Below are 19,134 nucleotides of genomic sequence, written 5' to 3'. Positions count from 1 at the left end.
GGGCGCGCTGACGAGGAGTGTCCGCCCGGGGTGGGGGGAGGGGGAGCGGAACGGAGGCGGTCGGCCTCACCTGCGTCGGGACCTGCCCAGACGCCTGAAGGAACCGGTGAAAGACAACCTGCCCTCTAGCGCTAGGCCCGCCCCCTCCGTGGCTTGGCTTCCGGGTCGGAATGAGGCGCCCTTCTATTGGCTGTTGTTCTCTGGCGTCACTAGGCAGCGCCCGCTTGTGCAAAAGTCTTAGTGAAGCAGCCTGGCGTGTTGCCCCCGCAGTTCCCCGCCGGTCGCTGTTTCCGAAACGCGCTGCAGGTGTCTAGGCGCCCGCTGACCTCGGCCCCCAGCTCGGTGAGCCCTAGCCCGACAGCTCAGGGAGCCCGGCAAGACCCGCCGCCGCGGCCAGGTAGGTTGGGGTGGGGGGCGGGCCGGTCTCAGCCTCCCTCCAGGTCTCCCGCTGGGGTCAGGACTGGACCGGGCCCCCCCATCCCTCTGACCACACGGGTGGGGTGGCCGTCGTGAGTGCCCGCTGAGTGCCAGGGACCAAGCTGGGGGACTGGTTCAGGGTGCCGAGCGAGTGGGTGGCGGGACGGGGCCCACGTCTCTCAGGCTGTGATGCTTGTGCTGTTTCTGCCTCGAATCTCTGCCTCTTTGCTTAAGGACACTTTTCCAGAGTTGAACTGAGCTCGTGCCCTGTTGCATCGTGATTACCGCAGAAGCACGGAGGCCACTTTCTAACTGGTACTTTGGCAGATGATTTCTTTACGCCTCAGTGTCCCCTTTGTAAAATGGGACCTTGTGCCTGAGGGGATTGCTGTAGGGTGGAATGAGAGCCTGAATATGCCTGTCATGTGGGAAGGTCATAGTCAATGGGGCCTAGGGTTATCTTGGAGAGCAGATGACCAGCCTTATTCCTGAAGCAGCAGTCAGAATGTGACCCAAGTTTTCCCTGGCTGATAGCAGACAGGGTGTCCATGGGGCTCTAGGAGATCTGTTGGAGATCTAACCCCCACCCATCTCTAGGACACTTTAGCCCAAGCCAAGAATTTCAATGTCACCTGGACTTGGATTCAAGTCCCAGCTATTTTCTCTCCCTGGGAACTTGGGAAAACCCCTTCATCTTACTAAGCCTTCGTTTTTTCATTTGTAAAATGGGGCTAACAGTACCTATCTTCCATAACTATCAAGAGAATTAAATCAGATATTATAGGTAAAGCACTTAACACCTGGCATTCAGTGGGAGCGGTTACTGTTTTTTCAGTGTGTGGAGATCTGAGTGCATGCATTTTGGCTTGAACACATTTTTGACAGTAGCATGGTTGTATAAGACAGGAGGGCAGAAGTTTCAAAGCTCCTTGTTTTCTGGTCAAACTTATTGGCCATGACAGTAGATCAGTGACCTGGGTCTAATGAATCTTTAACTGAAGGTGGCAAATTGAGTCATCAGGGTGAGGACCAGGAGTCTGGGTCCACCTCCACATGACTGAGCATAAAGGGCTACTTTTTAAACCAAGGGCCCATGCAGGGCAGAGACTGTTTGGAATGAAGGCCAGACTTAGATTAAAAACAAAACAGGAGAATGGGGTTTGCCTCTGAGTAAAGCCTGGCACTCAAAACAGGACCTGAGCCCTGTTGATACCTTCTAAGTGATTTGAGAAAGGAAGACATAGCCATATTGACAATCACCAAACTTTCCCAAGTAGTGAAAAGTCAAGCCCCTGCTTCTGGCATTTGTTCATTCAACAGAGAGCAGTGTAGAGCCTTCTGTGTGCCAGTCACAATGCTATGAAAAAGCAGTGAAAAGGACAGAGGTAGTCTTAGAACCCAGAGAGGAGACAGCCCAATGATGCCTGTCAGGCTTTGACCCTGCCCTTTGTCTGCAGTCTCTTCCCTCAGGTAGCCTGTACTTCAGCAGGAGAAACTAAATAATTACTGTCTGGAGAGGCTCATGGGAGTTGCTTCTAGAAGGCTGGGATAGCCTGGTGGGGGGTTTAGCTTGGTAATGTGAGCAGTGGAAAGCATTTTCACTAGGAGGTTAATAGGATCAAACTGGCATTTAAAAATTTGCCTATGACAGCTGTGAAGCCAGTTTTACCAGTGGTCACTTGCCCATGCTGTGCCCCACTCTTAACTAATTTCTAGTCCTGCTTATTTTAAGGCCAGCCCAGCTCAGCTCAGTATCACTTCAAGAAACTAGACAAAGGCAGGACCCTTGGTCTTTACAACAGTGGTCCCAATTGCTGGATCTTACTTACAACGTCATTGTTAATATCCGTCTCCCCTGACAGCAGGACGGCAGGACTGAATGTGTCTGATCTATACTGTTTGTCCAGTGCCTCAGAGATGTGCCAGGTACAGTGTAAACCTCTAGAAAGCACTGGTTGAAGGAACACTGGAATCCCTCCTATCTAGATTAGTGCCTGGCATGAAGTAGTCACTCTTCTAGAAATGCTTCATTACATGCATTGAATTGAGAAAAAAAAAAAAAGTCACCTTATAAAACGTAACAGTGAAATAACTAATAAATGCAGACTACTTCTAGGAATGGCTGGTGGGCAAAAGGGCTTGGGCTGCAGCTCAGGGAACTTTGGGGATCTTGATGGTGGTTTTAGCTCCCTCTGTCCCCTAGGACCTAATTTTTTCTTCACAGGTTCTGATGCTGGTCTCTTGTAGAAGGTTGCTCACAGCTTTGCTGCAGGCTCAGAAGTGGCCCTTTCAACCCTCCAGAAATATGAGACTGGTGCAGTTCCAGGCACCCCACCTGATGGGACCTCACCTGGGCCTGGAATCAGGGAATGGCGGGGGGGTCATTAACCTCAACGCCTTTGACCCCGCACTGCCCAAGACAATGATGGAGTTCCTGGAGCAGGGAGAGGCCACTCTCTCGGTGGCAAGAAGGTAAATCAACAGGCAGCATAGCCCTACAGTGGCTGTCCTGCTACCCTCTTTCTCGTTCCAGCCATTCCTGCCCTGGGAAACAACCAGCTAGTAACTTTTTTGCAAGTGAGCAGGGTAACTCTACCTTTCCTTTCTCACCTGTTCTCTTAGTGAAGAGTCTTAGAAATCTTGTATGACAACATCCTCAGGCCCAGGGATGGTGATTAACTATCCCAAAGCCACACATTTGGTGGTGGAGCCAGAACTGCTTCATCACACTTGCCTTCCCCAGGGTATTAAGTTCCTGGCTGCCTGAGGAGTCTGGGACCTGGGAGGGGGGGAGGGAGGGGAGGGAGGGTCTGGGCTCTTGGCTGCTTGAAGGAAAGAGGACTGCAAAGAGGTGTTCTTATAGATAGTTCTTGGGTTTGGGCTAGATTAGGTAGGGACATCTCCAAAGCCAGGATCCGTGTGGAATCTGATGAAATTAATTGAGAACCACTTTGAGTTATTATTTTTACATATTAAACCGGCAAAAATACAGACGTTTGGCAGCACACAGCGTTGGTGACGGTATGCTTCCAATACTGTCATAGTCTTGCAAGATTAGAAACTACAGGGGTGCCTGGGTGGCTCAGTCGGTTAAGCGTCTGACTTCGGCCGAGGTCGTGATCTCACAGTTTGTGAGTTGGAGCCCCACGTTGGGCTCTGTGCTGACAGCTCAGAGCCTGGAGCTTGCTTTGGATTCTGTGTCTCCCTCTCCCTCTGCCGCTCCCCTGCTTACACTCTGTCTCTCTTTCTCTCTCCCTCTCAAAAAATAAATAATAAAACATTTTTAAAAATTTAAAAAAGAAAGAAACTACTTCTGTATCCCTCATCAGGTAACTGGGTGTATCTGTATTGTGCAGGTATATACAGCCATATGAAAAAGGGGAAAGTATATACTGTTATGGAGAGATCTCCAAAAATATGTATTTATTTATTTATTTTTGAGTTTGAGAGAGAGTGCACAAGCATGCATGCATGCAAATAGTAGAGGGGCAGAGAGAGAGAGAGAATCCCAAGCAGGCTCTGCACTGTCAGTACAGAGCCCAACGTGGGGCTTGAATTCATGAACCGTGAGATCATGACCTAAGCTGAAATCAAGAGTTGGACGCTTAACTGAGTGACCCAGGTGCCCCTAAAAAATATATGTATTTTTAAAAATGTATTTGGTGTCATTCGCGTAAAAAAAGGACGGGAGGAGCAGAGTATACATAGAGCAGCCATGAAGAGCTACACAGGACACAGTAGCTGTGTCCAAGGTTGGAGCAGGGTGACTAGGAGAAGGGGCAGAAGAGAGGCCTTTCCATTCTTCCCATTTGTACCTTTTGAATTCCTTACATGGCATGTATTACCTAATAGGGGAAAGGAAATCAACATAGATAAAAATAAAGTGTTCTGATACCAAGGGACAATAGCTGGGTTTGATTTCCACATTGATTGTGATGGTTTATAGATCTAGAAGTATATATTGGTAAGGTGGTTTATTTGAGAGATTGTGCCCAAGAGCAGGGGAGGGGCAGAGAGAGAAACTCAAGCAGGCTCCAGTTATGAGCATGGAGCCCATTGCAGGGCTCGAACTCGAGAACCATGAGGTCATGACCTGAGCTGAAAAAGAGTTGGACGCATGACCAACTGAGCCACCCAGGTGCCCCTTTAAAGAGCAAAACTTGTAGCTGCTGCAGTACCTGCCCAGCATGCCCAAGGGTTGCTGGCCTGCTCCCAACCAGTCCCTCTCTCCTGCTCTTGTCTCTGCAGAGCTCTGGCTGCCCAGTTGCCAGTCCTACCACGGTCAGAGGTGACCTTTCTGGCCCCTGTCACACGGCCAGACAAGGTGGTGTGTGTGGGAATGAATTATGTGGACCACTGCAAAGAGCAGAACGTTCCTGTGCCCAAGGAGCCCATCATCTTCAGCAAGTTTGCCAGTTCCATTGTGGGGCCCTACGACGAGGTCATCCTCCCACCCTTGAGCCAGGTCAGTGCTTCCTTCCTCACTGCCCTCCCCAGTCACCGGGGCCCAGCGCATGGGTGCTCAGCACTCAGGATGCCTAAAGAAGCCGCCTGTTGCTTAGTGTATTAAGCAGATACTACTGGGGACTATACAGTGGAAGGCTGGTCTCAGGAGAAAAAGGAATTAACATATCTTTTACTGATTACAAAAATAGTGCACCTTCATTGTAGAAAAATAATAAAATTTAGCATGCATCTTCTAAGAGTAAGCAGTGTCCTGCATGACCATAATAGCCACTATCACCACTAAGAAAATTAACATAATACCCATTATATGGTCCAATTGGGAATATTCCCAATTGCCTCCAAAGAGGATTTCTAATTTGGGTACGGTTTTATTTTTTGTTGAACCAGGGTTAGTCAAGGCCACACACTGTACTTGGCTATGTCTCTTTAGTGCTTTTAATCTAAACAGGGATCCACAGACTTTCTCAGAGGGTCAGTTAGCAAATAATAGACTCTGAATGCTATAGAGTGTCTGTTGCAACAACTCAGTTTTGCCACTGTCATGGAAAAGCAGCCGTGGCTGATACATAAATGAGTGAATATGGCTGTGTTCCAGGAAAACTTTATAAAAGCAGGCAGTGAACTGGGTCCGGCCTGTGGGCCATAGTTTGGTGATTTCTTTTTTTTTTTTTTTTTTTTTTTTTATTTATTTTTGGGACAGAGAGAGACAGAGCATGAACGGGGGAGGGGCAGAGAGAGAGGGAGACACAGAATCGGAAACAGGCTCCAGGCTCCGAGCCATCAGCCCAGAGCCTGACGCGGGGCTCGAACTCACGGGCCGCGAGATTGTGACCTGGATGAAGTCGGACGCTTAACCGACTGCGCCACCCAGGCGCCCCAGTTTGGTGATTTCTGATAGCAAACAGTCCCCCTGCCATTTTCTAGCTTTCGTGACACTGGTTTTTTGAAGAATCCTGACAAGTTCTCTTAGATATCCCGCACTCTGGATTTGTCGGTTTCCTCATGATTAGATTTAAATGTTTTTGTCAAGGATTTTACATAGTTCATTTGGACTGCTGTAACAGAATATCACAGACTGGGTGGCTTATAAACAACGAATTTCTCACAGTTCTGGAGGCTGGGAAGTCCAGGATCAAGGTGCTGATACATTTGGTGCTTGGTTCATGGACTACTGTCTTTTTGCAGTTTCCTCACATGGTAGAAGGGCAAGAATCTCTTTTATAAGGGCACTAACCCTGTTCATGATACGAATGCAGTCTGTACCAACAGATGTGCATCACACCCCATTGAGAGGCCGTTTGATCACCTTTCTTCGTTGGAAAGGTGCCTTTCACTGTGGTAATTAAGCAGTCTGTAGAGTAGTAATTTGAGAACCTGTGACTATTCTTATTGCCACATAGCTTTTCATTCAGGGATCCTCACCTGAATCCATTATTGTATGTATTAGGGGTTAGAAAAAGGTGATTTTTCTGTCATGCCGCCTTCTACTCTTATTAGCTGGCATCCTGTGAAGAAAAGCTGCCTCCCCTTTTATACTCTGTCCCTAGCAGGGTGTATTTCTGATTTTTATTTTTACCCAGTATGTTGTAATCTATCACTTACATTCTTTTTGATATTCAAATGCTCTTAATTTGGCCAGTGGGGGGCTCCAAGTTGGCCCCATCCCTGTCACTTTTTGAGTACTTCCCTTGCTTTCTGGCCAAGATATTCCAGGCTTATCTTGTATTCTGTCTCAGACCTGGAATTTGCCATTTCCCCTAAGAAACCTAGTTCTGTCTAGTGGGAAGCAATCCTAGAGACCAGGATCAGGTGTTGGGGTGCTCAGATCAACTGGTTGTTACCATTAGAACGAGCAACCAGTTTGAAAGGCTAAGTTGTATCTGTTTTATAGTTGTACTTTGCAGATTATGGGAAAGGCTGAGCATGTTTTCCTTTTTCTGTGGCCATGCTCATTTCTTCTCATTTAAATGAGTTAATACCCGAAAGCATATAGAATGCTATTGGTGTGCATTGGGGCTAGCTGTTATTACTTGGTATTCACCCTTTTTTGAAGGCATCAAGTCACTTGTAAATTCAGTGCCCAGACTCCTCTTGCCTTCTGCAGTCACAGTGGAGAGCTGTGCCTGCATGGACTGGTATTACCTGCCAGTGCTCGAGGATTATGGGTCTACAAGCCACACTTCCCCCTCCTTCACTACATCTGGCTCATGGTGAACACATATGTGGGCCCACAGCCACTCCCCACTGTTAGAGACCCAGGGCCTGAGGCAGGGTGGTGCATACCCCTCAGCATGGGAATGGAGCCAGGCAGCCCACTGCTTCTTTCTTTACAGGAGGTGGACTGGGAGGTGGAGCTGGCTGTGATCATTGGAAGGAAAGGCAAGCACATCAAGGTAAGGTGGAAGAGGAGTTGCCAGCGGTCTGTGGCATTGGGAAATGGTTGGCAACTACCTGCTCCCAGCCTTATTCCTTGCCCATCTTTGGCTAGTTCTGGCTACTAACATGGGATAAAGGCTTGGTCATGGGGGTTGGTGTCACCGTGATGATCTAACTTCCAATCTGGCCAAATCCCCTGTCCCCTAAAGGCCACAGATGCCATGGCTCACGTAGCCGGCTTCACTGTGGCTCACGATGTAAGTGCTCGTGACTGGCAAATGAGACGCAATGGAAAGCAGTGGCTGCTGGGAAAAACCTTTGACACCTTCTGCCCCCTGGGCCCTGCCTTGGTGACCAAGGACAGTATAGCAGGTAGGTCTTGAGATAATCCATGTGGTGACTCTTCCTGCTCTTGCATGGATGCATCAGAGTAAATGAAAAGCAGCACTCAGGAAGTTGGGAGTATGGAGTTGCCTTTTGCTGACTCCTTAGAGAGCAAGTCAGCCTAGGCCATGAGTTTCACAGGCGTCCTTCATGTCCCTCACTGCAGAGGTATGACTTCCTCTAGCTGCCACTATCCAGGAGCATCTTTAAGTTGGAAAGAACCAAAAGTTAGGTATTGAGCATCGGAAAGTGGCTGTCAAAAGCCTGTACACCTTTTCCACAGTAAGGAAGATCAGGACCTCTGCAGCCAGTGTTAACAGGGCAGCACCGGTTATAAGCAGCAAGCGCAGAGTGAACAAGAGGAAAGCCTGTGATTAGGAGGGCAGACAGCCATCTAGGTGGGGGTGTGTCCATGCGGTCCAGGCTTTACACCACCTGATGTAGCCAGCCATCAGTGAAGTGAAACTGTTCCAGCTGCTCTAAGGAGAGCGTGAGTGTATACGGCAAAAAATAAAAGTGCTTATTGGGGCACTAGTACAGGTAAGCTGTCCCCTGCCGTCAGATGCAGGAGACTTCAGTGCCCCTGCCTATACAGATACCAAGTCACTTCTGTATCTGCAGCTGTCAGCCTCTGCTGTGGACAGATGGCCATTTAAGGCAAAAACAGCCATTTTTTCTCTCCCAACTGAGGGTCTGGGACAGGCCCTCCTAAACTCACCCAGGCAGATACTCTGCTAGGTGGTAGACGCAAGACCAGCAGACAGGCCTTTCATTTGGGAAGTCACAAAGCCTCCCTCTGTATTTGCTTTGAGTAAAGGGAGGGGTTTGAGAGAAAACAAGAACCCCAACGTGGTGCTTTTGCATTTTTCAGATCCACACAACTTAAAGATCTGCTGCCGAGTGAACGGGGAAGTGGTCCAGAGCAGCAACACCAACCAGATGGTGTTTAAGACAGAAGAGCTGATAGCCTGGGTCTCCCAGTAAGTGGGATGGGGCCCTACCTCACACACCCACCTGAGGTTGAGCTGAGCCTTCCAGTCTTGGCTGTGGCCATCTCAGCCTCTGGTCTCACCTGTCCCATTTGCCCCAGGTTCGTGACTCTTTACCCAGGGGATGTCATCCTGACTGGGACGCCCCCAGGTGTTGGTGTATTCAGGAAACCTCCAGTCTTTCTCAAGGTAGGTTGACTGAAAGGAGGAAAGGGCACACATACCCAGAATTCCTGGCAGCCTTGAGAAATCCAGGCCTCGGAGCCCAAAGGTCTGATGTCCTCATGGCCTGCTGTTGCAGAAGGGTGATGAAGTTCAGTGTGAAATCGAAGAACTAGGCGTCATCATCAACAAGGTGGTGTGATGGGTCTTACCACAAGCCCTGGACTTAAGAGGTGGGAGCATCCACTGCCGTCCATCACAGGGAGCAGCCCAGTGCCAGCTGTTTCAAGCTGCCTCTTCTGGGTGGAGGGAGAGGGATGGAGCCCTCCTCGTCAATAAAATTCTCAGCCCAGAGCAGCAGCTTGGCCTCTGCTACAGTTTATCGTCTTTTAGGGCTTCAGGGAACAAGATACAGCATTCTTACAGGGAAGGAGAAGATACCCCAAAAAAGACACTGGCCTTGGGAAAAGTCCAGTCCCCTCGCTTAACACACCAAAGGATGGAGAATGCAAGAGAGTCGACAAGGGACGATGAAACGAGAAAAGGTTTTATATACAGTTCGGGTAAGGGTGTACAGCCTCCCTTCCAGTCTTCTGGCTCCAGCGCATGGCTATGATCTGGGGCTGAGAATCTCAGCAGGCACTCCATCCCACAGTTCTAGCTACAAATGAACTGCCGGATGAACTGTTCCAGCTTCTCCTGATTTTCCCAGCTGGTGAACGCAGGGGACAGGTAGAGCATGGGGCCTGCAGGGCTGGGCGTCTGCTGCAGCACCTGGACCATAGAGAAGGGCTGTGAGCGCCCACCCGGGAGGCTGTGCCCATCCCTCGGCAAACTGCCGTGAGACCTGGGGACCACTGGGCCTTAGTGTTTGAGTGCAAGTGCTGCCTCTTAAGCCCCCCAGGGGTAGGAGAGTGGTTTAGGAGACCAAAAAGGCCAGGAAAACCATTCTACCTTCTCCAGCTACTATCACCATACCTATTCTTCCCAGAGCAACTCTCTCAGGGTGTAGGGGTGGGAGGCAGGAGGATGATAAAACCGGCCCCTCTTACCCCCAGGTCTCTGAAGGTCCAAATAGCACTGATGGCAAGATTTGGGTCTGCGCACTCTGGAAGGAAGGGAGAAGTGAAGGCTAGAGGGAGTGGCAGGGAACCACTGGGAATAGGCTTCTCTTGTGTTGAGAAGGAACTAACCAAAAAGATAGGGCTCAGACTAGATGTGAAGACCCTCTCTGTACCCTGCAGCCCTCCTTCCTGGAGTTGGGGTTGTCACTGACCAGCAGGGGGCAGCAGCCACCAGCAAACCCTCCCCTGCCTTCAGGGAGTCTGGGCTGGCCGCTGCGGACTCACCAAAGAACCCTTCCTCCTGGGCAGTGGCCTGCAAGAACTGGAACAGCTGCTCAGCGTAGCCCGACTCTGTGGGAGAGAAAAACCTAGGCCCCTGGGGCCCCTGCACAGCCTCTGCCCTGAGCTCTCCCCCCTCCCTCTGTGGAGAGCCAGGGAAACATGGGCCTCACCTGTATCAGGCAGCTGTCCCTGGTGGAGGAAGGTGGCAGCCTGTGCAAAGGCCTTGAGCAGCGGCCTAAGCAGGCGGCAGAGGAAGAGGAAGAAGTCAGGGCAGCGTGACTGCTGACTGAGCTGGAGGGGGACAGACCAGAATGAGGGCAGCTCCCACTGCCTGCCTGCCCCCTCCTTCCACTGTGGTTTCTCCCAACTTACCCTGAAGAACCGGCCCTCAGCCTCCTCGAAGTCATCACTGTCACTATCAGTAAAGTCTCCACTTGGCTTCCACAGCAGCTTTGCGCTTAAACGCTGCCGCCCTGTGTCACAGGCTGGCCTGGAGCCTGGGGTCTGGGGGCCATGGGAGTTATTGGTCCCTAACAGGTTCAGCCTTGAGCCTCCCACTTCCCCAGACCAAGTACATAGACCAGGCACATGAAGGTGAAACCAGAAAAGGAGCCCAAGAGGACACCCAGGACCACACTAGACCGTGACACCTGCTGAGCCAACTTGCAGGGTGAAAGGAAGTGAGCACTGACTCAAGAACCACAGTTCTGTGGACAAGAAATGGGGGTGGGGGGCAAACAGGAGGTATGCACAGAACCTCAGAGGTACAGCTGTCCAGTCCTGTCATGATAGGGAAGATGTGGCAAATCCAGGGCAAAGAAGAGCGGAGGCGGGACCCAGGCCTCCCTGTCTGCCAGGCCAGGGACATGTCCACCCCCATAGCACACTAGGGCAGAGGAAGAGCCTGGGGCAGCTGTCACTCTGGGTGGGAGTAGGCAGCCAGGCCCCAGTCGGACTTTGTCTCCGCTCCGCTACCTCCTCGGCAACCAGGAGCCCACACTGGATGAGACGGTCCAGCACTTCCTGACAGTAGCAGTAAGAAGACTGACAGGGCTGAGGAGAAAAAGCACCCATATGGCCTCAAGAGAACCAGGAAAGGGGCAGGAGCCCAGCCAGAGCAGGGCCAGAGACCTCCTGCCGTAGGAGGATTTAAGGGGTTGGACTGGGCAGGCATGGGCCCCGGACCTCTTCCGACAACCACGTGGGGAGGCTGACGGGACAGGGCTGACCTGTAACAGCAGCAGGTCCTGTGGTAGCAAGTGCAGCAGGAGCAGGATCTGGCGGTACAGCTCGTTCTGGCTCAGCAGCTCGATGCCCTGTAGCTCCCAGGGTCCCTCAGGCGGCACCCTGCCTGCCAACAGTCCCCGGACAGCACAGGCTTGGAGAGGAGAGGGCCGCGAATGAAGAAGGAAGCCACTCCCTCACCCCTACACCCGTCCCACCCAGTCCAGGCCCCGGGGACGCACCACCCACAGCCTCACTCAGGAAGGCAGGCAGCAGCTCAGCACTCAGATGTGCCAGGTGGGTGAGGCCGGGACCCAGCCGAGGAACTACGAGCAAGTCCCCCTGATGGACGCGGAGGAGGGTCACATGTGCCTGTAGCAGGCTCAGCGTGTGCTGCACAAGGCACCGCAACTGCCCTGAGAAGCCCACGTCAAAGCCACGCAGTAGCGTCTCCTCGGTCAGCCAGGAGAACTCCCCCAGGAGCTGTGACAGGAACACACCCTGCGGTGGGGGGGGAGAGGGGGGGGAACGGTACAGGAGCTGAGCAGGAGGGCCACACCCCCTCCCCCAGCCCCTACTACTATGTCCCCTACCTTCTGGTGCTTGAAGAGCAGCAGTGTCGCCATGATGGCCGTGCTCATCACTGCCGAGCTCATCACGCTGGCTGGGGCCGCGGTGGGAGAGGGGTGGGAATGCTGATCGGGGCCTGAGGCCCAGCAGCCTACTCCTTTCATCACCCAGCGAGTCTTCCTAGTCAAGAACCCTCCTCCCCCACTCCCCCAACCCGTAGCAGCGGCCACACACCCCCCACACAGGCAAGGGGAGAGAAGGCCTGGTCCCTGAGTGCCACCCTTTCCTGTGGAGAACCAACATTTATCAAATACATGCTGAGAGCTCAGGGACCATCCCTGCCTCACAAGCCTACTCAACCCATAGTCTTTGCCACAGAGAAGGCGCTCAAGAAGGGTAGTAAAGAGAATTCGGTTAACCTAGTGTCTGCTTTAGAGGGTGCTCTTAAGTCCCTTATATGCGTAACTCTGTGCAGCTGACATCACCCTCATTTACAGCTAAGGTAAAGTGATGAGCCCAAGGCAGGGCCAGGTATGGCCTTGGGTACGTGGCTCATCCAGGCATCTGCCCCCTGCACAGTGCATCCTCCATGGCTTAGCCGGCCTGTGTGCACTCCTTTAGTGGCTCCCTCCGGTTCTCCCTGGCTGCCCTGGCTCCCCAGAGCCAAGAAAGCTTCCACTCCTCTTCACATGTCCCAAGTGGGCCACACAGGAGTGGGCATCGGGTGCAGAAACCCGTTTGGAATGGAGGGTCCCAATGACTGGCTGAACCAGTAGAGACACTACTCAGGAGCCTCCCCTGAAAGGCCCAGATCCCCTCACCATTCAGGACATGACGGCTCAGCCTCCTGACCAGGAGCTGGTCCTCTTCCTTGAGCGCCAGAAGGGGCCCAGTTGCTGGAGTCCACTCCTGCTCCTTCTCCGTGTCTGGGACAACAGTGCTGGGATAGAGACACAGATCACAGGATAAAGGGACCAAACCTAAAAACAGTTGTGGGGAAGCCAACCTTCCTCAAAGGTAAGGATATTTCCCCATCCCCACTCCCAAGGCAAGAGGTGGCCCATGTAACTCTAGCCCCTTCCAGGCCTATCTGCCACGTCCTGCAGTCAGGTTATAGGCAAGGAGGGAGGCCTGGGACTCTTCTAGATGACCCATGGATAACTGGCGAGGGAAGGCTGGAGGAAACAGTGATGTGTTTGTGGGTATGGGGGAAAGGGGTGCCAGCTTACAAGCTGGATTGACAGGGCTACCAGCCTTGCCCCTGAGACCCACACACGCCCATGCCCCTACCATTGGCCCAGCACGATGGGCTGCAGCAGCTGCTCCAGGGTCTGCCTGCTGCCCCAGCAGCTTCTAGCGTTGATGGTGTATTCCTGCCCAGGACGGACAAGGCTCTTAGGTGGCCTACCCTGGCCCACCAGGAAACCTGCACATAGCACACCTGAGGCAGGCAAGGCTATCCCTGCAGAGGGCTTTGAGGGCCAGGCTGCCAGAAGCCACGGGACAGACCCCAGGTACTCCCAGCCTTACCCAACAGGCTGCATACCTGTAGGGAGAAGGGCTGGGCCAGGTGAACACGGACACAGACTGGGCGGCTGCGGCCCCAGCCTCGCAGGATCCGCAGGACAGCCAGAGCTCCTGTCCACAACCCCAGTGGGGCCGAGGCCTGCAGGGAGGGAGGGGTTGAGTGAACAGATTTCCTGGGGTCACTGTTTTCTGCTCTGCTTTATCTTGGGCCCAAACTGGTACATGACCATGACCTCTTCAAGCTTATTTTCTCAACCATGAAACAGGAGAAATCCCTCTAACTGGGTCTTTTGAGGATGAAATGACTCAGTAACTATAAGGGCCTTGGCAAGTGCCACAGGATGATGATTGAAGAAGTCCTTTGAATTCTCCCCTTAACCCTAGCCCTAAAGGGAACTGGCCACAGGACACAATAATGTGTATCTTCTCATGGGGTACCTGGGTGGCTTAGTCGCTTAAGTATTCGACTTCGGTTCAGGTCATGATCCCATAGCTCATGGGCTCGAGCCCTGCATCAGGCTCTGTGCTGACCGCTCAGAGTCTGGAGCCTGCTTTGAATTCCATTGTGTCCCTCTCTCTCTGACCCTCCCCTGCTGCTTGCACTATCTGTCTCTCGAAAATAAATTTAAAAAATTTTAAAAAACCAAAACAATGTGTATCTTCTCTAGAGATGGTACCCATCTGGGGTCCCCGGGGGAGGAGGGTCTCACGTGGTATGCATCACAGGGTGCATCTGGAACCAGATCATAGGTGATGGCCACTGGCACCAGCATAGCATCTGGGACAACGCCCACCTGGACAGCCTCCACCACCAGTCCCAGCCAGGTTTGGCCCAGGGCTGACAGCCGAGGCCCCAGGACCCCAGGAGGCTCTTCCAGGAATATAAGCAAGGGCTGCTTGCTGACCAACAGCTGCTCTATAGCCTGGAAGAGAATTAGGGGAGGCAGATATCAAGGCCAGAGCAGCAACAAGTCCCTGTACTCTGGGCTGGCCCCACTGGAACCACTGGGGGCACTTACGGCATGGACCACGGCCCTTGCAATGACTCCCTCAGAGCTGTCCAAGGTGAGGTTGGCCTCTGGGGGCAGGAAAAGCCCCCCAAGCTTCTTTAGCAGGGCTCTGTGGGGCACAAGGCAAAGCTTGATGAGAGAAGGGGCTCAGGAGACGGGACCAAGGCAGGATAAGCTAGTGAGAGCTTTGGCCCACCACGGCCAGCCTGGATCCTGCCTGAATATCCTGAATCCAGGCACGGCCTTAGGGCTAACCCTCCATGTGAGCCCCACTGGTGGAGATGGCAGACTTGGGAACAGAGAGACAATGAAGAAGGCTTCTGGGCAGCTGCAACACCCCCATACACATCCCCACACACCCCTGCCCTGGGCTGGGGACTTCTGCCTTGCATGTCTAGGGGCACAAAGCTTTTACCTGAGGGTGGGAGAGCAGGTGCGGGGATCCCAAGCCACACGGAGCACACCCAGGCCTTGGGAGAGCAGCACAAAGGGCAGCAGGATCCCATCCAGGAGGGACTTGTGGGTAGAGAGGAGGACAAGCGGCAAGCCCTGCTTGGGGACAGCCAGAGGGAAGTGCCAATCCGCCCCCACCCTGAAGATGCAGGAAGCTGAAACCCAGCACCTCCGGACCCAGGGCAGCCCCAGAGGGAGGGAGGGTTCAGCTGAGCAGTTCTTCCTCTGAGCACATTTCCCAAAAGTAGAGGAGCTCTGTCAACAACTTTTAAGGTAATGCACTGACATAATGGTTAAGACCATGATGAAAAGACGTTAGAGGAAGCCCCATGGGAGCAAGACCGTGAGACACGAAGAGAAGGTCGTCAAAGAGCAGTGGATTTTTCCCACCAGCTGATGGGGCTGGTCCCAACTTGGGGCTTGGCTAGCCTCTGCTCCTCTGTTCCCGCCATCCCCATCCCAATGGAGGGCGGGCCTTACCGCCTGGGCGGCCTGGTGGACCATCTTCATCTGGCCCTTGTGGAGCTGCACGTTCAGGAAGACACATTTCAGGAACCGCAGCAGCGCCCAGCTGAATAGTCTGGAGAGGGACAGCCAGTCTGAGGTTGTGTCTGGGCCCCACGGGCCCTCAGAACGCTGCCCAGCACTCCTCTAAGGCAAGTACTATTACTGTCCCCACGTTATGGAAGAAGGAAGTGAGCCTTGAGGAGGTTACAGAAGCTGAACAGTAGAGAAAGCTAAGTGGTGGTGCCGAGGCTGGAAGGCAGGCCCGACACCAAACTCCACGCCTGTGAGGTGCTGTTACTTTCCCAAGACTTCATGGTACAACTGCCTCAAATCAGCTTCAGGGCATCTCCTGCCTCCATTTACCCCAAAGGAAATTAGAGTACCAAGACCCTCTCTAGGCATAACCTAGCCTGGTCTTTGAAAACCGCTGGGAAAGGTGAAATATAAAGGAAGGAGTTAGTGATACAAAAAGGGGAGAACCGAAAGGGCCAAGTCCCTGAGGCAGCATTCCCCAGAGGCCCAGTGGGGGGACTGGTGGGGAACAAGGACAGAAGCGTAGATGCAAGCACCACAGAGACGTGGTGGACAGGCAGCATGCCCTCGTCCAGTGGCTTCTATTTCTCTATGAAGCAGAAGATGGGGGCATCAGCTGACAGTGGGTAAACCTGAGGAGCAGTCTGGATCAGTCTGGGCGAATGCTATGTGCCTCTTTGAGAATCTCATAAAGGAAACAGAAAAGGCAGGTACAGAAAAGGCAGGTAGCTGAGTCCAAACAGAACCAAGTGACTCCTTCACCAGGACATTATCATCATGAATTCCAATGCTCTGGAACTGAAGCAAGTCTAGGAGGGAAGAAAAGACAAGAGAGGGGCTGATGACTGGTATAAAGATGGTCAGGTCAAGGGACTAGAAGTCTCAGCAAAGTCAAACAACTGTCACATGGAAGGCTGGTCAAAGTTACTGACAACCTCTACTTCCTGTCCTAACCAAGCAGTTGACCACTGAGCACTTTCAAGACAGCTAAGCACCACGCACAGCCCTGTGCCTTCTTTCCCCCAGTGACTCATTCATCTCTCAGCTTTAAACATCATCTGTATGCTAAAGCTTTGCAAATCTATGCTCCTGGCCCCAATCTCTTCTGAGCTCCAGACTAAGGAACTACCTCTTCAGTGTCTCCAACAAGTCAGGTATCTGAAACTCTTTATGTCCAAAACATCCTTTGTGGGCCAAACTCACTCCTCCCCAAGCCTGCCCCCTCCATCCACAACACCAGGTGCTCTGCCAAAAACCTGGCTCTCCCGTGATTGAGATCTCTTCCCCTCATTGCCCCCACCCTCAATCCATCAGGGAGACCTGTTAATTTCACACTGGTCTCTCAATCCATTTTTCCAACCCCTATTGTCACCACCCCATGCCCCATGGATGGCACCTCACCTGGACTAACAAAGCTTCCCAAATAGTCTTCTGTTCTCTACTCTTGATTCCAATTAATCTTGTCAGTTCCTGCCTAAAACCTTTCCATTGGTTTTCACTGCACTTAAAAATCAAATTCAAACAACTTGAACGGTCCTGCATATCTTGTCCCTTCTCTCAATTTCGTCTCCAACAGCTCTCTCTCCCTCACTCACCAGCTTCCAACCCCATCAGCTTCTTGAGCAAACGTGGCCCTTTCCTATGGCCACAGCTCATGCTATTCCCTCCAGGACTGTTCCCTCCATCCTTGCCCCCTCGACGTTGGCTCCTTTCCCCTTTGTGTCCCTGGCTTACAAGTCTCTTTCTCCCCTGCAGGTATTCTCAATCCTAGCCCTTGTTCTGTCCTTGCAGCCATGTGTTACTCTGTCCCAAGCGTCCCTCCACTCTCCAGGAACAGTGCCCTGCATCTCAGAAGAGCTCAGACCTGTGTTACAGGAGTGTGGGAGAGAGCATGGGAGCCTGTAAGATGGAGGAAACCAGCCACCTCACCTCCTCCACAGGAACCTGATCTGGGGAGAGAAAGAAGAACAGAAAAGGAGCTGAAGTCTGGACCACAACCAAGGCTTCCTGGGGTGACCCCCAACCCCCTATCCTCAGGACAGAGAGACAACGCCAGGCCAGCAATGGTAAGAACCTGGGCTGGAAGCTGACTCAGGTCAAAGCCTCACCCCATACCTGACTGGCCCCACCAAGGAGCCAGCTGTCCTCAAAAGGTCTCACAGCGTCTTCAGGCATTCCCTCGGGCTCTCTGGTAAACACACCATCCAACTTCCCGGGAGGGGAGTCTAGTCTTTCCCCAAACTTAACCAACACTCACTTTCCAGAAGGGCAGAGGCCCCAGCCCAGAAAAGAATGCCCCTCAGCACAGAGTTACCTGAGTAGGAAGGGGCAGGGTGGAGCCTGGATATGGCCCAGGATGCGCTGTACCTCTTTCTTCACAAGGCCTGACACCCGGCCTTCTCCAGCCCCTCCTGGGTCCCTCCCTGAGATGACATTCTGCACCCTGTGATGTGAGGAGGAGTGGTGTTAGGCTGGGGCAGGACTAAGATCTCTCAGGTAACTTCCCTCAGCACCACAGCATCCCGATGAGCACAGATTCCAGTATTTATCCTACATCTTTAAGGAAGGGCGCCAGGCAAAGCTAATGCTCTAGAAGCCAGCCCTCTCAACCACCCCTACCTAGAGCATCTGTCATCCCTTCAAGGGTCTCAGAAGTGCCATCCAGACCCCAGTCCATGCCTCCTCACCCAGTTCTTTCCATGATCTTCTCTGGGGTGTCCCGACAAGGTGGTATGTGTTGCTCCAGTGACCACAGAAAACAGCAGAGCCTCCGAACCAGCCAGCCCCGAAACCTGAGCACAGCCCCCAGAGCAGGGGGAAGATGTTTCAGAGGGCCCACGCTGCACTAGGGTCTACAGAGCATGCTCCATCAGAAAGGGATCACACCTGAGTCCCACGGCCTGAGAACACCTGAGCTTGGCTTATCATGGAGCAGGAAGAAGCAGCACCTGCCCCTCTGTGCCCCCATCCCTCCCCTCTCCCTGCTGAGTGCGGTACGGGTTTAGGGCCTGACACACTGTGGGCAATCCATAAATGCTCACAGAACAATCTGCAGGAGAGTTCCAAGCTGCCTCTCCCCACCTGCGGGTATGGAACAGAGGATGGGGGCCCTTCTTTTTCCACCAAAGGGAAAAATAATGACACCACAAAGCAGGGCCCCAGCAGCCCTGCACCCAAGGGCCCTGCCCACCACCCTCCACCCATCCCCCAGCTCTGACTACCTGGTGTTCTCCTCCTTCACCAGAATCACGTTGCAGAAGCCTAGATCCATTATGCTTCTGTGAAAGAGGGACTCCTGCACGAGAGGGGCCAGGGACAGCATGTCCTTGGGGGGAGGGGGCCTTCACAAACCAACAAAGGAAAGCTCCTGCTCTATCTTCTGTAGTCTCTGCCTGATGAACTATTGAGTATACCAGGAGACAATTACACCACAGCATTTCATTTCTCATCTGGAGACTTCCTCAGGAAGAAGAGTTCCATGGTCAAAGCAGAAGTGTTGCACTCTCTACAGAATCAGCCTCTTGGAGCATACCATATAAAGTCTCTGAGAAGTTCTCTTATCAACATCAGAGAACATGTAGCCTGGATCTCTGCCAGGACCCTGGGGCTCATCAGCACCAGCACATGGCATGGACACAAGGTCTTCAAGCATGTGTTGCATGTTATGTG

At 52.7% G+C, this 19,134-nt stretch overlaps 2 protein-coding genes across 11 annotated transcripts in view; one reads left to right on the top strand and one right to left on the bottom strand.

The window, feature by feature from the left end:
• Positions 1-200: 200 nt before the first annotated feature.
• On the top strand, positions 201-9,155 carry LOC131484707 (fumarylacetoacetate hydrolase domain-containing protein 2A). Of its 5 annotated transcripts, none has more exons than XM_058683226.1 (8): positions 201-397; positions 2,719-2,889; positions 4,666-4,882; positions 7,218-7,277; positions 7,470-7,632; positions 8,516-8,624; positions 8,735-8,822; positions 8,935-9,155. In XM_058683226.1, the coding sequence occupies exons 2-8, from the start codon at positions 2,723-2,725 to the stop codon at positions 8,995-8,997; spliced, it is 867 nt and encodes a 288-aa protein (XP_058539209.1). In that variant the 5' UTR covers positions 201-397; positions 2,719-2,722; the 3' UTR covers positions 8,998-9,155. The 5 variants fall into 5 exon arrangements, with proteins under 5 accessions (XP_058539209.1, XP_058539208.1, XP_058539206.1 ...); XM_058683225.1 differs by having other exon boundaries at positions 2,665-2,889; XM_058683223.1 differs by having other exon boundaries at positions 2,642-2,889.
• A 171-nt stretch (positions 9,156-9,326) lies between these two features.
• Positions 9,327-19,134, bottom strand: part of GPAT2 (glycerol-3-phosphate acyltransferase 2, mitochondrial) — a 52,042-nt gene continuing 42,234 nt past the window's right edge. For 4 of the 6 annotated variants that reach the window (XM_058683216.1, XM_058683218.1, XM_058683217.1 and 1 more), the window contains 18 exons: positions 18,687-18,760; positions 18,153-18,257; positions 17,780-17,908; positions 15,406-15,505; positions 14,888-15,021; positions 14,482-14,581; positions 14,173-14,385; positions 13,482-13,601; positions 13,226-13,308; positions 12,757-12,875; positions 11,959-12,029; positions 11,608-11,866; positions 11,371-11,519; positions 11,117-11,194; positions 10,514-10,645; positions 10,145-10,432; positions 9,848-9,903; positions 9,327-9,569 (listed from right to left, as the gene is read on the bottom strand). In XM_058683216.1, the coding sequence (XP_058539199.1) occupies positions 9,428-9,569; positions 9,848-9,903; positions 10,145-10,432; positions 10,514-10,645; positions 11,117-11,194; positions 11,371-11,519; positions 11,608-11,866; positions 11,959-12,029; positions 12,757-12,875; positions 13,226-13,308; positions 13,482-13,601; positions 14,173-14,385; positions 14,482-14,581; positions 14,888-15,021; positions 15,406-15,505; positions 17,780-17,908; positions 18,153-18,257; positions 18,687-18,760 (2,352 nt within the window). In that variant the 3' untranslated portion in view covers positions 9,327-9,427. The remainder of the gene's footprint in view (positions 9,570-9,847; positions 9,904-10,144; positions 10,433-10,513; positions 10,646-11,116; positions 11,195-11,370; positions 11,520-11,607; positions 11,867-11,958; positions 12,030-12,756; positions 12,876-13,225; positions 13,309-13,481; positions 13,602-14,172; positions 14,386-14,481; positions 14,582-14,887; positions 15,022-15,405; positions 15,506-17,779; positions 17,909-18,152; positions 18,258-18,686; positions 18,761-19,134) is intronic. The other 2 variants (XM_058683220.1, XM_058683219.1) reach the window with 2 other exon arrangements.

The sequence above is a fragment of the Neofelis nebulosa genome, chromosome 9, assembly GCF_028018385.1.
Source record: "Neofelis nebulosa isolate mNeoNeb1 chromosome 9, mNeoNeb1.pri, whole genome shotgun sequence".
Lineage (NCBI taxonomy): Eukaryota > Metazoa > Chordata > Mammalia > Carnivora > Felidae > Neofelis > Neofelis nebulosa.
Note: the sequence above shows the minus strand (reverse complement) of the source record. Positions and strands in the feature narration are given on the sequence as shown.

Excerpts from the sequence above, each read along its gene's own strand:
- LOC131484707 (XM_058683222.1), top strand. The coding sequence starts at position 2,297 with ATGTGTCTGATCTATACTGTTTGTCCAGTGCCTCAGAGATGTGCCAG. Across the intron at positions 4,883-7,217 it reads TCCTCCCACCCTTGAGCCAG|GAGGTGGACTGGGAGGTGGA; the intron begins GTCAGTGCTTCC and ends CTTTCTTTACAG. Across the intron at positions 7,278-7,469 it reads GGAAAGGCAAGCACATCAAG|GCCACAGATGCCATGGCTCA; the intron begins GTAAGGTGGAAG and ends TGTCCCCTAAAG.